A 20,472-nucleotide genomic window follows, 5' to 3' on the forward strand; every position below is an offset into this window, starting at 1 on the left:
TGCATTGTCTAGCCACTTCCTGATGACTCCATGATGCACCAATCAGTGAGATGAATGAATCTCCAGAGCAGGAAGTAGCCGCTTTTCCCAAACAAGGAGCTCAGTCCAGTCATTTATGCGAACCTCTGTTTTGTATTGTTGTTTTATTTTGAGTGACCAATCCGTTTCAGCCGAGCGGACCACCCCGTTTTTAATGGAAGAATTTATGACACAAAAAAAAAAAAAAAAAAAATATGAGAGTGCTGCCAAAGTGTTTTAATCAGCATTTGGAAATTAACCCAATAAACCTATTTGCGCCCGGGGCGAATTGGGCTCGCTAGCGTGCCAACATTAAGTAGCTAAAATGCCTGCATTTTAAATTCTGGACATTTATGACTTGGAATTAAACCGCTTATCAAAAAAAAAAAAAAAAAAAAAAAAAAAACAAGACGCAAATGAACCGACGGTGCCTCTCCTGGGCAGCACCGCTTTTCAACAAAAAATAAAATAAAATAAACACATAACTTATGTAATGGGGAGATGCCATAACAGAAAACAAGTTGTGCAAATGTAAAAATACAAAATGTGGAACAACACCCCCGAGGCAAAGGGGGAATTTAAGACAAACAATTTTAAGACAGTGTTTGTTTTGTTTCCTAAATGGAAGAAAATGCAAAAGGTGGCTTTGTATCGAACACACTCGTTAAAAAAAAAAAAAAAAACACGAAACAAACCAAAAAAAAGAACCGCCCGCTTTCCGCTTCATCCAAAGTCTCTAAGCGGAACGGGAGGCTTTGGTTTCACCCTGAATGGTCCTCATGAATTCACATGTTTATAGTGCAAAAAGAGACAACTCACTTAAACATTATTATATATACCATTAAAAACATCTTACAAAGAAAGTGTGTGTGTGTGTGAGGTTACTTCTGTCTTTCTTTGGCATAATGAGATTCAGCAAAGGTGCTCTGAATGAGACATTTACATAATAACTTATTCACTAATTGACTTGACAGATTATCAATATTTTGTCCGAAAGATTAAAAACTAAACCTTATTATCTCGCCGTTGATCTTGCTTGAAGCCGACGATGAACTTCCAGGCTTCCACGCTCTGGGAGAGGTCGATCTTGTCCGGGAAGCATTTCTCCACGTCCGGGTGGACGTCCAGCTCCTTGCGCTCTGCGTACGCCACCAGGACGTCCTTCAAGCTTTTAGCGGAGAAAGAAAACATGCTTTGACTCACATTTTCAAAACAGTTTTTCCAGGGTTTCGGGCATTTCAGAACCATCTTCCAATCTCCAGGACGTCGACTCCTTCAAAAATTGACTTTTTCTTTTGGATGAAGCTTCTGGTTAGCATGAGGCTAACCCAGGGGCCGGCAACCGTTACCACTCAAAGAGCCATTTAGACCCTTTTGAAATTTAAGATGAATTAACATGGCTTAAAACGTTATAAAACATATATTTTTTGCCTTTACGCTATGTATCCAAATGCACTGCGAACAGCATGTGACAGTAAACACTTTGAATATCTAGACAAAATATGCTGCACTGAACGTCTGCAGAGAAAACAAAATGAGATTTCCGCATGCAATAAAACATTTTGAACTTAAGAAAAATTACTCAATGTCTATTTGAGTCCGTGTATTTAAGAAAAAAAAAAAAGCCAAAGTTAAAAGATCCACCGGCAGCAAATCAAAAATGCCGTCCTCTCTCTCTGTGCTGTCGTCCTTTTCCCGGCGCGTGCAGTCGCTTATTAAGAGCGACAAAAAATATTTTAACATTGTTTTATTTAGATATTACAAGCTGGCAATAATCTTCAAATTTAAAATTACATTTTAAAAATGAACCCACTAAAATAAAACACATTTTAATTAAATATTCCATTATGGGAGGCCATTATTATTTCTTTTAGGGATATTAAAACTATTGCCATGTAATAGTTGGGGGGAAAAGTATTTTTACTCACTGAGCAAAAGCAAAATCTAACCCTTTTCTCTCATTTCAACTAACTTCACGGTCCATAGAGAACAACTAAACAAATAAAAACCTTCAAAAGCATCTCCTCATGAATATAAGACAGACTTGGGCATTTTACAGCCACATCCGGCCCGTTTTGCTTATTAATCTTATTTTTTCTTTGACTATTTTAATAAGTATTTTCAATCAATATTGAATTAAGAAACTCCTTATTTTTTCCTTTGTTTCATTTTTTATGGACGATTATATACAAAAGAACGTCGCTACATTTATAGGATCATTCATGAGTTTAAGGTTGAAATAAAATGCCGAAAAAAGTCCAAATTTAAATTGCAATTTTCATTCTGTTCAGTTTACATGATACCTAGTTGGCCCATAAACAATTAAATAAGAAATTCTCCACCAAATCCAGCTCAGGTGGCAGCAGGTGGGTTGGAGCAACATCAAGCTGCTTTCCTTCTTCCCAACTTCTCAACCATCTTTGAATTTCAGAAATCGCGACGGTACCTCCACTCGGGTTTGTAGGTGTCCGGCGCGTTCGGCTTTTTCAGCACCAGCAACAGGAACTCGTGCATCTCCAGCAGGAAAGCGTCGGCGCTGCTCTTGGAGAAGAAAGCGCTCAGCAGCCGGTCTTGGTCCTCACCCAGGGGCCGCTTGTAGCTCTCGGAGACGTCTAAAAACGGATCCTGAGAAAAGCGAGGCGGCGGACGGATGAATAATAACGCACTTTAAAAACTCAAGTGGGAGTAAATCGTGCAGGAGGTTACCCTCTTGAGCCGAAGCATTTTCTCGGATTTGAGCGAAGCCAGCAGCTGCCACAGAGCCACGCAGTGCTTCAAGCAGCACGTGCTCAGCGCCTGGAAGCCGAGAGGAGGAAACGTCAGGATTCAAAAAAGGACGTTTTTTTTGGAAGGTCAGGAAAATACATTCTTCTTCTTTTTCTATCGGCTTCTCCCCTCAGGAGTCGCCACAGCGAATCCACCTTTTCCATCTCCTGCTCTCTCAAACTGTCCGACTCCAGCCGATCCTGGTCTTCCGGTCGTCTTCATCGGTGTCGGAATTGAACGGTCTTGGAACTGATTGGTCATTTTATCGGCCCGATGCGAAGGGGCTAATTTTTTTGGCGGCGTGAAACTCGTGAGCCCCTCCACCAAAAAAAAAAAAAAACATAAATGAATCATTGTTTTAGCCACAGTGTTCAAAGTGAGTGAAAAAAGTAGTGTTATTGTACGCTGTGATACTGGAGGAGAAATAAACTGGAAAATAAAATAAGTTCGGGGGGAAAAGTCCCGTCATAAAAGGGACAGTCGTTGGACTTTCAAGATTTCTATCTTTTCCATCCATTTCCTTCAGTAACTGAGTGAGAGATTTGTAAGAAGGTCCCAGGTTGGGTTCCCACAGGAGGCCTTTTCTATGTGGGGTTCCTCAGGGTTCGAAAACATGCAGGAGCTTCATTGGAGATCCCGAATTACCGTAATTTCCGGTCGATAAGCCGCGACTTTTTTCACGTAAACCACGCTGCGGCTAATATATGGACTTTTTTTGGGGGGGGGGGGGGGGGCTAAAGAGCTTCACGCCGCTAAAACATTTCTCCTCGTCACATCGGGCCGATGAAATGACCGGGAAATTCTGAGTCCGTTCAACTCCGACACCGAAGAAGACGACTTTGACGGTTTTAGTGCGCGGGAGGAAGCCCGAGATAGCGATCGGCTAGCCGGTGCGGCTTATATTGAGGTGCGCTCAATAGTCCGGTAAGTGAGTGAATACTTGGACATCTTTATATGACGTGTGGATGAAAGAGTGAAGAGTTGAATTAATTTGTTCTTTGACTCCGTCTGCAAACTGAAATGTCCACAATTGAAATCCTTGTGAACCCAATCGATCTGTTCTCCGGCACCAAATCTGATACCGCACTCTTTAAAAAACCTTTTTGTAGGTTTCAAAAGTCACTCGTCGATCCCGAAAAGAACCTCGGCATCTTCATCTCTGATAAAAAATACCGTCCGCGTGGGGATAAAGTCACCGATCCCCGAGAAGCGGCGACCTTGAGAATGTGCGGCGCCATCTGGTTCCCCATCTGCAGAACCTCCTCCAGGTAGCCGGACAGCTTCATGAGAGGGTCGGCGCCCGTCATGGCCAGGAAGCGGAGGGCCACCTCCAGCGTGGACAGGGCCTCGCAGACCTCGCTGTAGGAGTGCAGCTCTCCGACCACGCCGAGCACGGTGAGGGTCTGAAGAGGCTCCTGGAGAAAAAAAAAAAAAAAAAAAAAAAAAACACGCGTCGCGGCGACATCTCCCGGTGTGTTTTCGACACTTCCCCCGAAAGAAACGCGTACCTGCTCGACTTTGGATTTGACGTCCTTTAGGATGGTCTCGTAGTTGGGCTCGTGTCTGCTCACCAGAGTCGGGATGCCCTGCGGGCGAAAGCGGCGGCGCGCGCGTGAGAAGACGGGACTGATTTCTATCGTTCGGCGCTAAGTTTGCACCTTCTCACATTGAGGGTGATGAGAGGTTTGCCCAGGAGGAAGCGCGAGAGAATCTGCTTCTGGATCTTGGGCAGGTCGTACTCCTGGACGGTCTCCCGGCCCCTCTCTATGCTGTACTGGGCGTTGGAAAGGACCAGCGGCATCAGGTCGCGCTCCAGCTCGTAGCGGATCACGTGCAGGTCGACCAGATCCGCCGGGCTCACTTTGTAGCTGGGGAGGGGAACGAAACAAAACCGTGACGCTTGGCTGAAGAAGACCTCGGCTTTTGCTCTTTTTAATCCGACAGCGGCTCAGAAAGTGCCGGAATGCCAAACGCGTGACGAGAGCGCCCCCACCTGGTCTCCTCCCCGGTGTGTTTGTCCACACAGTAGATCAAGTCGTTGTGGAGGCCGACGAGGAAGCCGACCAGGGCGGTGGAGCACAGCCCCGGGCCTTGTCGCCGCGGCAACAGCACCTCCAGGTCACTGTTGAAGTCGAGGTCCCTCTGACAGACCTCGGCGGGGATCTTAATCTCGCCTGAGGGATTCAGAGAAGTCAGGTTTCGGCCGGAACGGGCCGGCGTGAAAGCGGTCCGCGTTCGTATTTACCGTTCGTTGCCAAAGACACCCTGAGTTGATTCCAGCTTGTCAGGAAGATTTTGATGTGGTCTTCATACCAGGCTCTCAGAGAAGCTGCGCAAACGAGGGAAACATAAAAAATTGATTCCAGAGCGGCTCCGCAGAGAACGGCGGGGACCCGATTCGACCGAGTGTTGCGCATATTAAGACGTAGCTGTGATCATTTTTGCCTGATAACCTCCTTCCAGGTTACAACTCATTCCTTGGCAGATTCTCTGCATACACGGATGCTTCCGGTACCTGTTTTCTGGCTGTGGAGGAATTCCGCGATGGTGCCGCAGGAAATGTCGGCGACGTTTTGAAACTTCTTGACCAGCTCTCGCTGGAGAGCGAGGATGTCGGGGAGGTGCCTCACCAACCTGAGCTCTGCTTCCTGGCACAACATTTGAAAAAAAAAAAAAAAAAAAATGTGTTAGAAGATCTTGCTTGTCCAGCCTCGGACGTTCATGACGCCGAAACAGACGCGCTTATTAACCCTCAGATCATGTTAAGGGTCAATTTGACCCATTGGGTCAATGGGTGAAATGGGTCAAATTGAAATGTATTGCTGGTTTTTAGCGAGTTCACCGTCTTCTCACCCTGTGCAGGAACCTCCAAAGCACAGGGAGGGTGTTTTTGCCATCGTTCTGCTCCACGATGTGGCTGAGTTTCAGCAGAGACATTTTCTCCCTGCAGCTCCACACGGCCGAACTGTGGATCAGAGAATTTTGCGGGAGCGAGGCCAGAAAGACGGCGGGGTTGCCAAAGAGGAGCTTCATGATTGGATCGGAGGAGACGCGGGAGTCACTCCTGATGAACGCGTTCACTTCGCCCAGCCGCCTGTCCAAGTGCTGCGGAGGAGGAGATGACAAAATAAGAACCCCGTTTTTTGCGTAAAATCTCCGCCGTGATGAAGCGGGCTGCGTTCCCGCGATTAGACCGTGCCTTCGTTTCCTATCGAAAGACAACAGAGAGCATTTCTACCTTTTGCTGAGGCGAGACGATGGAGCCGCTTATTTCCAATTCCCATTCATTTCGAGCCTCTTTGGTGGACAGCGTCTTATCATACCTGACAGGCCCTGAAAGAAAGACCAGCTGTGTTTAATAGGTGACTCAAGGTAGTCATGGTAATGTGTTTTATTTTCACGGGACCAGCATGTAACTTGGGCTGGCAGGTCCGGAACACAACAAACAAACTGCGCCGCAATTTAATCCTGCCTCACGTCGGGGATATGCGACGGCGTTGCCAAGTCTTCCTGGACCACTTAGACGGCCGGGATGGGAAATTTTGACCAAGTGTCCTCAATTTGTTGACGTGCGTGACTCTAAAATCAAACCATAAAACCTAAAACATCCCCTGGTGCACGTCGGTTGCCAGATAGCGCCGTACAAACTCCGGCCACTTGAGGGAACCTTTTCGCTCCTTTCCAATCAAAGTCATATACCAAGGCAGGGGGTCGGCAACCCTCGGCATTTAATTGTAATGTTTTTTATTTTGGATTTTTCATTTTTAAAGTTTGAAGATTAGGGCGATCTTGTAACACCCAAATAAAACCTGTTTATTTCATTCATTCATATTTGATTAATATTATTATTCATATTTTTGTTGCTCTGCACGCGCCAGTGAAACGATGACCGCACACGGGGAGAGGACGGAATTTTTGATTTGCCGGTGGATCAGACAAGAAGGACTCAAATAGTCATTGAGGATTTTGCCTAAAAGTAATCTTCAACAAATACGGCTTTTTTTCTAAGTTTAAAATGTATTGTTGCATGCAGAAATCTAATTTCATTTTCTTTGCAGTTGTTCATCGGGTTAAAAAAACGCAACACTTTTTGTTCATGTACAGGACTGTCTCAGTAAAATTAGAATATTGTGATAAAGTTCTTTATCTTCTGTAATGCAATCGCAAAAAAAAAAAAAAAATGTCATACATTCTGGATTCATTACAAATCAACTGAAATCAATTGCAAGCCTTTTTATTATTTTAATTTATTATTTTAATATTTAATATTGAGAAAACTCAAAAATCCTATCTCAAAATATTAGAATATCGTGAAAAAGTCATTTTTGTTTTTTTAATTGCATTATAGAAGATAATGAGAAGAATTTTTATAGAAGAATTTTCTGAGACAGTCCTGTATAGCATAAAGGCCAAAAAATATACATAATATTATATCCCGTGTTCATTTTTTTTAAATTTCAAAAGGGTTGTGTGGCTCCCGGTGTTTTCAAATGTCTCTTTAAGTGATAAATGTCGCCGAAGAGATTCTGGAGACTCGGTAGCATCACTTCTTGATACGGATTCGGGTGTTTGGCGGCGTGGAAGTCGCTCCTTACATCTCCGGGGCTGATGGGGTTCCAAGAGGCTGCGGATGAGAAGGTGAACGGCGCTGACGGTGTCGTCCGTCCCTTTGCCCAGAGATCGGATCAGAAGCTCCATGTCCTTTTGCAGATGCGCCAGCAAAAACGCTACCGGATCCTGAACCGGGGGCTTGATGATGCTGGAGATGGACTAAATCGGGGACAAGAATATCAGCTATTGGACATTAACAACCGGACGGAGAATCAATTGCTGGGGGGCGAAGGAGAAACGAAACACCGTGACGCGTCAACAGAACGCAAGGTGTAAATAAGAGCGCGTTGAAAACTACCTGCGGTTGGTTGCGGGCGCCGAGCAGCATGGCCAGGTGGGTGAGCATACGGACCAGGGTGAAGGCGACCGGGGAGAGGCTCTTGGTGTCCAGCGTGTCCGGGTTGTCCCGACGACCGGGGTCGCCGAGGACGTGCCCGGACCGAGTGCGATCACCCCTGACGGCGAACATTAACTCAGATAAATCCGCAGACTTATACCGTCAACTTTTTCCTCCTATAACGGACGGTCGACTCACGGGAGCTCAGCGGCGTGAAATCCGTGAGTGGGGATGTGATTGCTTCCTCCGATTTGGACGCCGCAATCCAAGCAGTGGCTTGTTTGCATGGGCTGGCCACACTGATAACAGAAAATAAAGTCACTTTTGACTCCCAAAAATTCAACTTTATGAGCCTTCAAACTGACCGGGACGTACCTCCCCAACGGTGCACGGGTGACCGTTTTGACAATCTAAGGAGAAGGAATTTTAGAAATGTTTTTCCACGTTTGCAAACCTCAATAAACATTATCGGACGTTTTGGTTACTCACAGTACCACTGCAACTGTCCCAGTGCTTGCTGGGCCACCGCAAACATGTCCTCTGGCATGGTGGGTAAGAAAGCAGCCTGGGTGGACACACCAGAGTATTTTACTGATCTAGTAACGGCGAGCTCGGCCCCCCCCCGACGACACGCCTGGCGAAATGCCGACCTGCATGCTGCCCGGCGACATCGCCAGTCCTCGCAGGGGAGCGACGATCTCCTGGTCGGTGCAAAGCAAGACGGCGGTGAGGTGAACGGCCTGCTCCGTCAGCGCGGCGTGGCCGCCGGGGGTCCCGGGGAGAACGGTCAGCGGGCCGAGCCGGTTCGTCACCAGATCCTCGGCGAATGCTTTCACCTCCTGGCCGGCGAGGACTTTGGAGGACTGGATGAAGCTCACCAGAGCTTGCAACTGCTGTAGGAGGGGGAAAAAAAAGCACGAGGAAGTGAGTGGCATCAAATAGCACAGTTGCACGGCGGATCTGCCTTCTCTGCAGAGCATCTACCATCACGGAGTCCACAGGAGAGCCGCCCGCCCTCGACACGGACTCTTCACACTCCGGACGGAGATACGGGAGTGTGAAATGTAGAACGACACGACTGACAATCATTCTTCTTTTCTGCACTTTACTGCACGTGCAACTGCTGCCGTTTAAACTGCACTCATCGTTGCACCTGCACTTTGACCGTCGCACATCAAGTTGTGCTCCGTGTTTTACTTGCACTGCCCACACCCGTCATATTTATTATAACGTTAAAACGTCCAATTCATTGTCGATACAAATCTAAATGCACTGTGGACACTAACGTAAGGATTTCATTGTACAGGGAAACACGTTTCCTCAGGTTTCCAATGGTTTTAGTGCGCAGGAGGAAGATAGACTTTTCCTTGTGTTATTTATTATTAATCTTTTATTATAATATATAACGGATTGACCTCCCCAACAGTATATTGTATATATTATATATATATTATTATTATTATTTCATTGGCCGTGTTACAGGCACTGTTTGGAAAAACTCATTTCCGTTAATTTCCATAACATATTTGTGGATATTACCGGTATATTAATTAAAAATCATGTTAATGTTTCTGTGTAAATATATGTTACAACATGGACACCTGCGGCTTATAGAAAAGTGCAGCCTGTGTATGTACACGTATATTTATTTAGTCACTTTTAGCCGGTGCGGCTTGTATTCAGGTGCGCTTAATACAACCATTCATTCTCTCATTCGTATAAATTGTATAAAGACAGAGAGAAAGAAAGAAAGAAAGAAAGACAGAGAGAAAGAAAGAAAGAAAGAAAGAAAGAAAGAAAGAAAGAAAGAAAGAAAGAAAGAAAGAAAGAAACACACACACACACACACACACATCCGCTACCAGGTTAGGGACGAGTGTTGGATCAAAAAAGTCAACTAAGTGGATTTTGAAAAACTCCACACACCAAAAATGCTCCAAAAAGAAAGCTGATTTATTTGACAAGTAACACAAATAGCGTATTCTTACGTGATATTCCATGTAAATGTTACATGTAATCTTTTGGAGCATTTTTGATGTGAGCATTTTTTTCAAACCCTGTGTTTTAGCGTAGCGGAGGTCACGCGCGGTACTCAGCGTTGTTTCCATCGTTCATCGCTGTGCCCTCCTCTTAATGATGCATTTAAATTACCGTAATTTCCGGACTATTGAGCGCACTTCAATATAAGCCGCACCGGCTAGCCGATCGCTATCTCCGACTTCCTCCTGCGCACTAAAACCGTCAAAGTCGTCTTCTTCGGTGTCGGAGTTGAACGGACTCAGAATTTCCCGGGCATTTCATCGGTCCGATGTGACGAGGAGAAATGTTTTAGCGGCGTGAAGCTAGTTAGCGTCCCCCACCCAAAAAAGTCCATATATAAGCCGCATCGTTGTTCACGTGGAAAAAAGTCGCGGCTTATCGTTCGGAAATTACGGTAGCCCTCTTTATGGCTCCCGAGAAAGTGAAAAATGCTAGCGATAGCGGTGTTTGGATCTCATACACGAGATGTTGTTGTTGATGCCGCGACCGTCCGGGCCAGAGAGGCTCCGAACTCTCCTCCTCGGCTATGGATTTTTCAGCTTTGGGAGGAAAAAGGGGCAAAAAATAAGAACCACCTCCTCGTCTCAAGTGGAAAATGTCAACGTATCTATTAGTATAAATAATAAATTGCTATTTATCCCGATGCTCTACAAGTCTGCAAGTTTGGCCATTATTTGCATGAAGCCCTCATAACCCTGCCTTCCTCCAGGAAACGGATCAATGGGATTCCCGTTCATTTCATTGGAAAAATAAATTCGGTTCGCAAACATTTCATTTTCGCGAGTCAAAAAACAATTATCATATTGAGACATTCATTTCATATCTCCAATGAAGGTCTTTCATGTTTTTGGACTGTGGGAGGAAACCGGCGTGGAAATGTGGAGAACGTGGAAAGCCTCCCACTGCAATCGAACCAGGGACCTTCTTGCTGTGAGGCAGAAGGTGTGGAGTTACCTCGGCCTTGGGATTGAAACCGGCGTCTCTGTAAAGAGTCGTGAACTCTCTGAACAGCGCCAGCAGGAGGCAAACCGTCGTCCGCTGCGATGAGTTGTCGTTCGGCTGCAAAGACAGGGATAAAGGGTAACTGAGGAAGAAAAATAAAGAATATCTGTTTTTAAAACATATCTTAAAAAAGAAATATTACCTCAAAAATCTCATGTAGTCCATCCACTCTGTCCTTCAGAGTTGCATCTGCAACTGCGTTCCTGATGGTCTTGTATTTCTCCCCGTAAACTAGGTACGGATCAATCGTAGCGGCTTCTTCTCTCTAAGTACAAATAACGTCGATCATCCTGCGACTGCAATCACCCGATTTACAAAACGCCGTCAGCCGTTTCCATTTCGTGGATAAACAGACCTTTTGCAGAATTTCTTCAGGGAAGAGCCAGTGCATACTGTCCAGTTTGAGGAGGTTGAGGACAAACTTCACACCATGCTGGCTGCTGATCTTGCGGATCAGGTAGACGCGGTACCAGTTGTTGCCGCTGTGTTTACACAAGTTCACCACGCTGGCCATGAAGGCGGGGCTCGCACTCCGACCGGTTTCTTGGTAGAGATATAAAGGAAGGAACAACTTTCATTGAAAATCACATGCTAATCATTTACCGTATATTGCAGACTATAAGGCGCGCTGCATTATAAGGCGCGATATCAGTGAACGGGTCAATTCTCATACATAAGGCGCACCGCGTTATGAGGCACATGATAAAACATACGTCATGTAAAGCGAAACAAAATAGTCAGTTTAGCCGAAACATTATTCTGCAGAAACTCTGGTCTTCTTTACTTGATGCGGTTCACCTGCTTGCCTTCTCCACTTCTGAACCATTGAGTCATTTATGTTGAATTCTTTGGCGAGTTTGAATTACGCTTTGTAGGCATGTCTCTGAGCAGGTGCCATTTTTGGGGGGCAGTACAGTAATTTTATGTCGAATCACGAAGTTACAAAAAGTGGCGGACGTAAGTGTAGTACCGGTACGTACTGTTCTCTGATTGGTTTTTATCATTGCCGGTGATAGCGGACACCTGAAGTAAGCGTGAGGTTGGAACAACGTTGTATTCCAGCACTACATCACGAGTTGACGAACATTGTCTGACATTGTAACCCAGATACAACCAAGGAAGCGGCTTCGTCGCTTACCAAAGTCGCACTAAAACATTTTGACAGATTTTTGAGAGCGGTGTGCCACATAAAATTAGTTGGAGGTCAGTAAGCACAACAAGAATTCATACATAAGACACACAGACTTGTTTTGTGAAAATGTAAGGATTTTAAGTGCGCCTTATAGTGCAAAGAATACGGTTTGAAAATATGCACAGATCAACGGAAAGCACATCCTTACCTTTGCATTCTGGGTTTTCCGCAATGAGCGTAGCTGCCAGATCGAGGTCCATACGTAACCTGGCCACCAGCTGCAGATACTCCACAGTGGCGGATTCCACGGTCTGGGACTGCAGGTGCTCGGTCAGGAAGACGCTTTCGTGACGCAAACACCGCTCCCGGTCTGCCGCCGATCTGAACTGCACCCTCTCAAACATTGAATCCTTCAAGAAGGAAATGAAAATGAATAAAGAATATATATAGAAATATCACCAAAAAATGTAATTTGTTTTACCTCCAGGCAGTTGAGGTACAAAGAGTAGAGTTTGGTTTTATCGGTTTCCTCCAAGATCTTGTTTTTCTCCACCGCGAGCAGATACTGCTGCAGGTAGCCTTTCACTTCGTCGAAACTTCGGAAAAACGATACAAACGGGAAAAAAGAAATGTTTAAAAAAGAAAAAAAAAACAATAAAGAAGTGCGTGAAGCGGGTTTTGAGGCGACCCCGGCGACCTTACCTATACTTGAGAAGGAGTTTGAGCACCACTGACCGGACCACTGGGTTCTTGTCCACCGCGTCATCAAACGGAGAGAACATCTTCGTAAGAATTTGGCGGTTAACTGGGAAGGAACAATACAGAGCGGGTAAAATCTATATCGGTAAAAATAGTGACACACGAATACGTCGAAGGGACCAAAGATCACATGCTGGTAGAAGATGATGCTGAGGTACAAGAGGTTTGGAGTGACTGGTTCTTTCTGTTGTCCAAGTCGCTACATTTTTATTCACTAATATTCCTAAAAGATCTGTGTTTGTGGACCATCCATCCATCCATCCATCCATCCATCCATCCATCCATCCATCCATCTTCTGCAGCTTATCTAGGTTGGGTCACCCAGACACCCTTGTACTGGATGAATAATTTTCTCGCCGAAATAAGTCCCCATTTTGTAATTTATCGGACTAAACGTAGATCTCTTGTCTGTAACTTGTCTGTGGAGGTTCTCAGTCATTCAGGTCACGGTGAATTCTTGTCGAAATCTTATTGTCATGGCAACTGGACTTGAATTTCTTCACTTTGGGATGTTTCACCCTTCATCCCGGAGGCTTTTTTCAGTTCCGATCAGAACTTCAGAACTGAAAAAGCCTCCGGGATGAGCAGTGAAGAAGATTTCAACACCAATTATTGTCTGCAATTTACAACATTTGTCTTTGTTGATATCCTTGTAGTTCTTGTTGTTGTTGTTGTTGTCTATTTATTTGTGGATGTCTTTTAATTGTTTTCTAATTAAGTTAAGACAATTCATATTTCATTATATTTCTTATTCTTCCTCCTTTTTACTATTATCTATTACTGTTTTTTTTTTACTTGAAACTCTGGCACAACTATTTCCTTCGGGATTAATAAAGTTGTTCTCATCTCTCATCTCATCTCATCTCTCATAATTGTCTCTCAATCTATATTTGTATTCATTTTTATTGATCCTATAACTGTGACAAATGATTTTCCCCTATGGGGATCAATAAAGTTTATCTTATTGTAATTCAGCGATCAGGTTTGTAACCGAAGCCGTTGCAGTGACACGCCGGCGGATGCTGAAAAAGCCTGCGACTGAACCGTCAGGATACAAACGGGGGCTGAAGCCGTCTTAGAAATATGTGATGCCGATCGCTCTTTAGAAACTGTAGCAGTAAGTTACCTTGCGGAATGAGAGCGGTGCCACCCTCCACCAGCAAGAAGGACAGCAAGTGGAGGACGACAGCAGAACAGGGTGGAGAATTATCCTTAAAACACACGGAAGACACCAGGTCTACGAAGAAGGCGTTGCATTGTTTCCTGAAATGTGTGTGCTGGTCCACCTGAAACCTGCAAAGGAAGGGCAAAATCAACCACAGGTCATTTGACTTACAAGGTGAAACGTCTTAACTGACGATAAACGCGACAATAAACCTTATCTCCTCGGAAGGAACCAGCTGGAAGCCGTCGGGAACGGGTTCCATGCAGAGAGGACAGTACATCTGACCATCAACCAGCCACTGTTTGATGCAGGCCACGCAGTAGATGTGATGGCACGGCAGGCTGAGAGGATCCTGCGGGTCCCCCATGCACACCGGGCAAAGGGTGAGGCCGAACCTGGATGACGTGGAAGTGAATGGTGAAGACAAAAATCGGAATCACGATGAGAGAGAAAGAGGAATAAAACCACCGAAAACCGGGTCGGTACCTGAAAATCTTATCGACGGCGGTATCTTTGCACTTTTTGAGTAAATGGATAACGGCCTCGAACGAGTGCTGAGTCTTCAGGTCTGAATTTCGCTCCAGAACCTTGATGGTGGAAAAGAGGCCGTTAGACACTGGAGAAAAAACTTAGTCCAATTCATCGACTGGGATGAAGAACACCGGGTAGTTTTATTGACCATCAAAAATCACAAATTGTCCAGAAAAGTATTTTTTGTTACAAAAAAATAACTGACAAATATATATATATATATATATATATATATGACAACTGCAAATGAAAATATTTCACCCAAAATGTAAATAAAAATTGAATAATTATTATATATATATATATATATATATATATATATATATATATATATAATATATATATATAATAATATGTATAATATATATACATATATTATATATATATATAATATATACAGGTGCTCAACTATTGTATATAATATATAATAATATATATAATATATAATATATATATATATATATAAAAGATAATATAAGATATCAACAACTTTATTTATCCTGAAGGAAATTGTTGTGCCACAGTCACAAGAAAAATATAACAGTAATAAATAATAGTAGAAAATTGTATAAAGAGTAAAAAAAAAATAAGAGAAAAGGCAGAATAAGAAATAAAAATAAACTAAAAAGTGTCTCAGTGAAAACTATGAAGTTTCTTATATATATTATATTTATTTTATTTACTTTTATATATATATATATATATATATATATAAGTAAATAAAATACATTTATAAATAAATAAATAAAAATAAACAAAAATATAAATAAAAAAATGCGTGTTACCCAAAATGTAAATAAAAAAAACACTAACTACTCTGCTGTTTGAGCAGCAGCCGGTAGATCCAAAGGTTCATTCACTACCTGTTGCCATCTAGTGGGAGAGCGTTTCATTGCTCTGCTTGTATCTGCATGCCATACCAAGACAAACTATTTGCGTTGAATAAATCACTTTTTGGACCAATCAGGTGAAAGTGGGCACACCTGATGATCAGGTTGGGAAACACTGATCCTAATTATCACCAGACTTATTCTGAACTGGTATGAAACAATTTTGGAGCGTTCAACTCATGACTTACCTTGCCAAGTTGTCGAACATGCTCTAAAACGAGAGGCGTCAGCTCCCTCGGTATTTCTTCAAACAGGTGCTCCACAAACAACGAGAGGGAAAATATCCGATTCCATGCGGATCTAGGAAAAAGAAGTTATTGTAGTTATTGGCACCAAAGGATGAGGTAGTTCCCTGGTAGGACATTCAATAAAAACCAGTCCCATTAAGAAATGGGACCGCTTACTTACTGGACTCTACGGACAATTCCCTTGGTCCTCGCCTTATAAGGTCTCGCGGCGTCCTCTGAGCAGGTCAATGCGATGGGCACCTGAAGCTTCTTGACCTGTCTGAGCCAGGCTTGTCTTTGGGCATCTGTGTCCAACTCTCTGGGCTCCAGGTACTCGACGCACGCAAAGGCGGCGTATGCGTCAAGGACCTCGAAAAAAAACGAAATTAGTCATTGGACATTTCTAGGGAAGGGGTCGTATCGGACGCTGCCGCGGCGAACTCGCGCTCGTCAAGCTCACCATTTCCACTCCGTTTCTGCAGCTGGAATTCTTCAGCAGATCCAGAGTCACCCGGGGCTCGATGCGGGTCATCCTGGAAAGGTTCTGCAGCCGCTTCTTAAACTGATGATAAGCGGTATGGACCCACGGTAGAGATATCACCGTGCGGATCGCCGTCACCTCGAACCTGAGCTCGTTGACACAGCACCTCAGCGCTCGACACAGGAGCTGGAGACGGACGTAGAGTTAATTTGAGCGGCACGTGCATGGCAGCGAATGTATCGTAGTTTCAAAAAATACAGCGCGGAGAAAAAAAGAAAACGGCAACCTGTAGATCCTCTTGGCAAGTCACATTCATTGTCATGGAGACAAAATCCTGCAAGTATCGATCAAAGAACTGCGTCTGCTTTTCCGGCTCGGCCTTTGCAATGTACTGTCCCAACGGCGTCTTCCAAAACAACTGATCAAATTCTTGCTCTGCGTAACAAAATGGTTATATCAATGCAAAAGTGCAGAGAAAAGATAAATGGCGAGCCCATTGCTTCTCAGATAGCGGTGCGATGCCAGGCGAGGCACGAGTGACCCCGGGGAACATGCTTATTAGCGCTATAGTGTAGTTTGTTTTTTTTCTGCACTGAGTTTGCACACACACAGCACAGAGCAGGAAATATGAAGTGAGCAAACCCTCCAGAGACAACAAGGAAAGATATTTGACAGAGATGATCAGAAAGGCGGTGACAAACGAAAGTCACCGGAAAGCTAAAAAAAGGTGTCGGCGGACAGCGTGAAGACAAATAAATGAAGACGTCACTTAAAGACATTACACCTCATTACGCTGATAAGGAGCTTGAGTTTTTTTCAGCGAAAACATGCCGAATTTTGCACGCTTTGTGAAAGCTACTTCCAGCGCGCACTGTTATGTTGCAAGTTCATCTATATTTCTTTCTTTTCTGAGATGTTAAGAAGGATACAATGTTGTGCAGAGGTGTACATAGAACAATTTTATAGACAAAAGTGGGTGGAGCGCGAAACGGAAAATAATTGAGAAGCACCGGGCTAGCCTGTTTTACTGATGACTAAAGCGGTTACCTTGCTGAAGAGCACAAACCCAGAGGCTTTCTAGAAAGTCCTTGATCTTCCAACTAAAAGGCATGCAGCAGCTCATGTTCCTGTCCTGGGAAATGTAATTCTGGACGAGGATCGTCCTCGACTCGGATCTACGGAAGAGAGAAACAGCCGAGAGGTGAAACCACTGGCCAGAAAATGGTACGTCCTCTGTGTGCCGTACAACGTTATCTGGACTTACTGATGACCAACCGTGAGGTAAGGAATATCCAGCAGTTTCTCGTTGCCAAATATATCTAACCAAAGCCTCTTGACGGACGCGTCACACGTCCCGTCCAGCAGCACGTCCAAGTTTTGGTCACGGTCGATGACCGAAACGATTTGCGCCAGGACAGGGACGACCACCGCTTGAACACGTTTCCATAAGGTTTGTCTGTCCACAAAGTTGAAAGGGCGGTTTAAGAAAAGAGACGTAGAAGCAAATAGTATACAGTGATCCCTCGCTGTAACGCGGTTTACTTTTCACGGTTTCGCTACTTCACGGATTTGCATCGTGCGTTGTGTTCTGCACTCTGATTGGCTTAAAAAGTCACTCCCCTTCTTCTCTACCTGCGCGTCAATAACGTTGCAGTTTAATATGTACACGTACGTAAAACAGCTTGCCAGATTTACATGACGTACGTGCAAATTCTCTTGCAATTTTGAGTTTCTCGAAAACCCATGATGTTGACAAAACGCTCTGGACCGACAAAAGGGCCCAAAGGGCAGCGGAAGATGCTATCTATCGCAGATAAAGTTAAACTTCTGGGACGGTAAAAGCTATGCGGTTGTAGGTCGGCATTACGGAACTAATGAATCTTCCGTTCGTTCCATAAAGAAGGAAGAAAAAAACATAAAGACGACAGCAGAAATAAGTTTTGAAGCAGCAATAAGGTCGCGGTGGGCGGTGCTAATCTCCGCAATTTGAAGCCTTCTGTTCACATTGATGATTAAAATTATCATTTGACAGTACAGAAGTTATTTGTTGAAAAAAACATTTCTAAAGTACAGTACTTTTATTTGTGAAACAAATAATTGAGCCTGTAAAATGGTTTGTTCTTTCTTTTCAATGTATAATAGAGTATTTAATTGTATAATAATTGTAAAAAAAAAATAAAGGTTTCTACTTCACGGTTTTTGCCTATCACGGCTTCTTTGTGGAACGTAACCGCCGCCAAAAACAAGGGTATACTGTATTCATTTTTCGGCAATGGCCTCTCACCTGAATGTTCCTCCTTCTTGCAAGGCATCAATGTTAGACGCCTCTTTTATGACCCAGTTGCTTTTGATGGACGAGAAGGAACTGCTGTCATAGGCGGCCAGCAGCAAGTGAAGGCGCCTCATCACCGTTTGCAGGAATTCACCTGGCCGAAACGAGAAACCTGAGCGACGCGGGGGACGTTTGCGGTGAAACGAAAGCCGAAAAGAACCCGTTACCTTTTATTTCGTCATCGTCGCTGAGGAGCGTCAGTAGGTTTTCGACTCTTTGAGTGCCGCGGAAAGCGTTGTCCCCTTGGTCCCTGAGCATACCCACCGCACTCTGCACGCAGCTGCGTACCAGCGCCGTGGTATCCAGAACACGCTTCGCAACCTGCGGTAGGAAAATACAGTGAGCTTGAATCCCAAAGAATCGCAGAGCAGGAGAATACGGCAGTTCACTTGTTAGAATTGTCGAGTATGCAGAGCGAATTGCACGGGTACGTCCGCTCACGTTTTGTCCCGACTCCTCCTCGTTTCCATTAACAGTGTCACCGTCCTCTTTGGCTGCTTAAAAGAATTACAAGCGATGCATATTCAGAAAAATGTACAAATGTGCTTTTGCGTGTTATACTCTACCGATCACTTACCTTCAGTGGGACTCCCGTTTACTTGGAACATCTGACTGATGGTCATGTTTTGCAGGATCTTAATGTCTGAAATGATGTCTTGTGATTGTCTGAGGTCATCAATATGAACTGATCTCCAGCAGCCTGCGATTGTAAAAAAACGTCCTCGGGTTATTGGTACGTTCGTCTCTTCCTTACCTTATCCCCCCCCCAAAAAAATCCAGAAAACAGCAAAACAACGCCGACTCGTAGGGATCTTACCTCCATGAGAGCTTACGTAAGACGTCCCTCCTTCCATTCTGGGGAGCCTGGTGATGAAGTAAACGAACACCTTGCTGCCCGCGCTCAGGTGATTCACCTTGTTGATTTCGTTGATGGATGAATACCTGGAAAGGAGCGGCAGTTCTCGGTATTGCCAACAGAACAGCTTCCGCAAAGCTAAAACGGAATATCGGACTTACTTTGCCGACGCGATGAGATTCACGCTGTGTGAGTTTTCGTTGAAATCACACTGAATGATGAGGATCTTGTTGCGCGGTGTGCTATCGCTGCTTCTGCTGCCGGCTGTGAGGAAGTTTCTGCCACAAAAACCCAAACCAGTTCGTGTGAATTACGAATCATTATTTCTGTATCCTGATAAATGGATTGGATCAATGTTGTACAAACCGCATACCTTATTTTCTTCAGAAAAGAGGTCTCGGTGTCAAACTGCTGGAGTGAAAGAAGGACAATGCTGTGCACCTTTTGCTCCAATGGCTTGAGGTCTGAAGATGTCAGAAGTCTGGAGAATGTTGTCACCTATGTCACATAAAGGATTACTTGTTTATTTCTAGATCTTCTCCTTTGGGCTTTTCCCTTCAGGGGTCGCCACAGCAAATCAACCTTCTCCATCTAACCCTATTCTCTGTATCCTCCTCTCTCACACCAACTACCTTCATATCCTTTCTCACTACGTCCATAAATCTTCTCTTTGGTCTTCCTCTAGACCTCCTGCCTGGCAGTTCCAATTCCAACATTAATCTATCAACATATCCCTCCTCTGTCCGTGACCCAAACATCACAGTCTGACTTCTCTGACGTTCTCTCCATAGCGTCTAACATGTGCTGTTCCTCTGATGGACTCATTCCTGATCCTATCCATCCTTGTCACTCCCGAAGAGAACCTTAGCATCTTCAACTCCGCAAGCTCCAGCTCCGCCTCTGTCGATTCGTCATCGTGACTGTTTCTAGGCCGTACAGAATGCTGGTCTCGCCACTGTCTTGTACACCTTTCCTTTCATTCTGGCTGATAGTTTTCTATCTAATAGTACTCCCGACACTTTTCTCCGCCCATTCCAACCTGCTTGGTTCCGTCTCTTCACCTCTTCCACACTCTCCGTTGCTCTGGACTGTTGACCCCAAGTACCTGAACTCCTCCAACTTCTTAATCTCCACTCCCTGTAGCCCCACCATTCCACCCAGGTTCTTCTCATTCACACACATATATTGTGTCTTTCTATGACTAACCTTCATTTTCCTCAACCTGTTCTCTGCTCTCACTCCAGTTTGCAATGTCATCTGCAAACATCATGGTCCATGGAGATTCCTGTCTAACCTCATCTGTCAGCCTGTCCATCACCATTGCA

General features: G+C 44.5%; 1 protein-coding gene across 1 annotated transcript in view; it reads right to left on the bottom strand.

Annotated features, from left to right (window-relative positions):
• Positions 1 to 242: 242 nt before the first annotated feature.
• LOC147217171 (E3 ubiquitin-protein ligase rnf213-alpha-like) overlaps positions 243 to 20,472 on the bottom strand; it is a 40,846-nt gene continuing 20,616 nt past the window's right edge. The window contains exons 29-67 of the mRNA XM_086176426.1: positions 19,521 to 19,645; positions 19,309 to 19,425; positions 19,109 to 19,233; positions 18,869 to 18,991; positions 18,733 to 18,788; positions 18,459 to 18,612; positions 18,244 to 18,385; positions 17,224 to 17,415; positions 17,007 to 17,134; positions 16,246 to 16,394; positions 15,939 to 16,145; positions 15,660 to 15,847; positions 15,440 to 15,551; positions 14,317 to 14,417; positions 14,043 to 14,225; positions 13,792 to 13,958; positions 12,609 to 12,711; positions 12,388 to 12,502; positions 12,115 to 12,316; positions 11,130 to 11,317; positions 10,917 to 11,039; positions 10,727 to 10,831; positions 8,383 to 8,625; positions 8,222 to 8,297; positions 8,108 to 8,142; positions 7,931 to 8,031; positions 7,694 to 7,850; positions 7,380 to 7,554; positions 6,023 to 6,117; positions 5,638 to 5,889; positions 5,300 to 5,432; positions 5,030 to 5,113; positions 4,778 to 4,958; positions 4,451 to 4,652; positions 4,293 to 4,370; positions 4,002 to 4,199; positions 2,725 to 2,814; positions 2,465 to 2,643; positions 243 to 1,186 (exon numbers count right to left, since the gene is read on the bottom strand). Coding sequence (XP_086032552.1) covers positions 1,024 to 1,186; positions 2,465 to 2,643; positions 2,725 to 2,814; positions 4,002 to 4,199; positions 4,293 to 4,370; positions 4,451 to 4,652; positions 4,778 to 4,958; positions 5,030 to 5,113; positions 5,300 to 5,432; positions 5,638 to 5,889; positions 6,023 to 6,117; positions 7,380 to 7,554; positions 7,694 to 7,850; positions 7,931 to 8,031; positions 8,108 to 8,142; positions 8,222 to 8,297; positions 8,383 to 8,625; positions 10,727 to 10,831; positions 10,917 to 11,039; positions 11,130 to 11,317; positions 12,115 to 12,316; positions 12,388 to 12,502; positions 12,609 to 12,711; positions 13,792 to 13,958; positions 14,043 to 14,225; positions 14,317 to 14,417; positions 15,440 to 15,551; positions 15,660 to 15,847; positions 15,939 to 16,145; positions 16,246 to 16,394; positions 17,007 to 17,134; positions 17,224 to 17,415; positions 18,244 to 18,385; positions 18,459 to 18,612; positions 18,733 to 18,788; positions 18,869 to 18,991; positions 19,109 to 19,233; positions 19,309 to 19,425; positions 19,521 to 19,645 — 5,547 coding nt within the window. The 3' untranslated portion in view covers positions 243 to 1,023. The remainder of the gene's footprint in view (positions 1,187 to 2,464; positions 2,644 to 2,724; positions 2,815 to 4,001; positions 4,200 to 4,292; positions 4,371 to 4,450; positions 4,653 to 4,777; positions 4,959 to 5,029; positions 5,114 to 5,299; positions 5,433 to 5,637; positions 5,890 to 6,022; positions 6,118 to 7,379; positions 7,555 to 7,693; positions 7,851 to 7,930; positions 8,032 to 8,107; positions 8,143 to 8,221; positions 8,298 to 8,382; positions 8,626 to 10,726; positions 10,832 to 10,916; positions 11,040 to 11,129; positions 11,318 to 12,114; positions 12,317 to 12,387; positions 12,503 to 12,608; positions 12,712 to 13,791; positions 13,959 to 14,042; positions 14,226 to 14,316; positions 14,418 to 15,439; positions 15,552 to 15,659; positions 15,848 to 15,938; positions 16,146 to 16,245; positions 16,395 to 17,006; positions 17,135 to 17,223; positions 17,416 to 18,243; positions 18,386 to 18,458; positions 18,613 to 18,732; positions 18,789 to 18,868; positions 18,992 to 19,108; positions 19,234 to 19,308; positions 19,426 to 19,520; positions 19,646 to 20,472) is intronic.

This window comes from Fistularia commersonii, chromosome 28, assembly GCF_037954325.1.
Source record: "Fistularia commersonii isolate RoL2024-O1a breed Wild chromosome 28, RoL_Fcom_v1.0, whole genome shotgun sequence".
NCBI classification, from domain to species: Eukaryota; Metazoa; Chordata; class Actinopteri; order Syngnathiformes; family Fistulariidae; genus Fistularia; species Fistularia commersonii.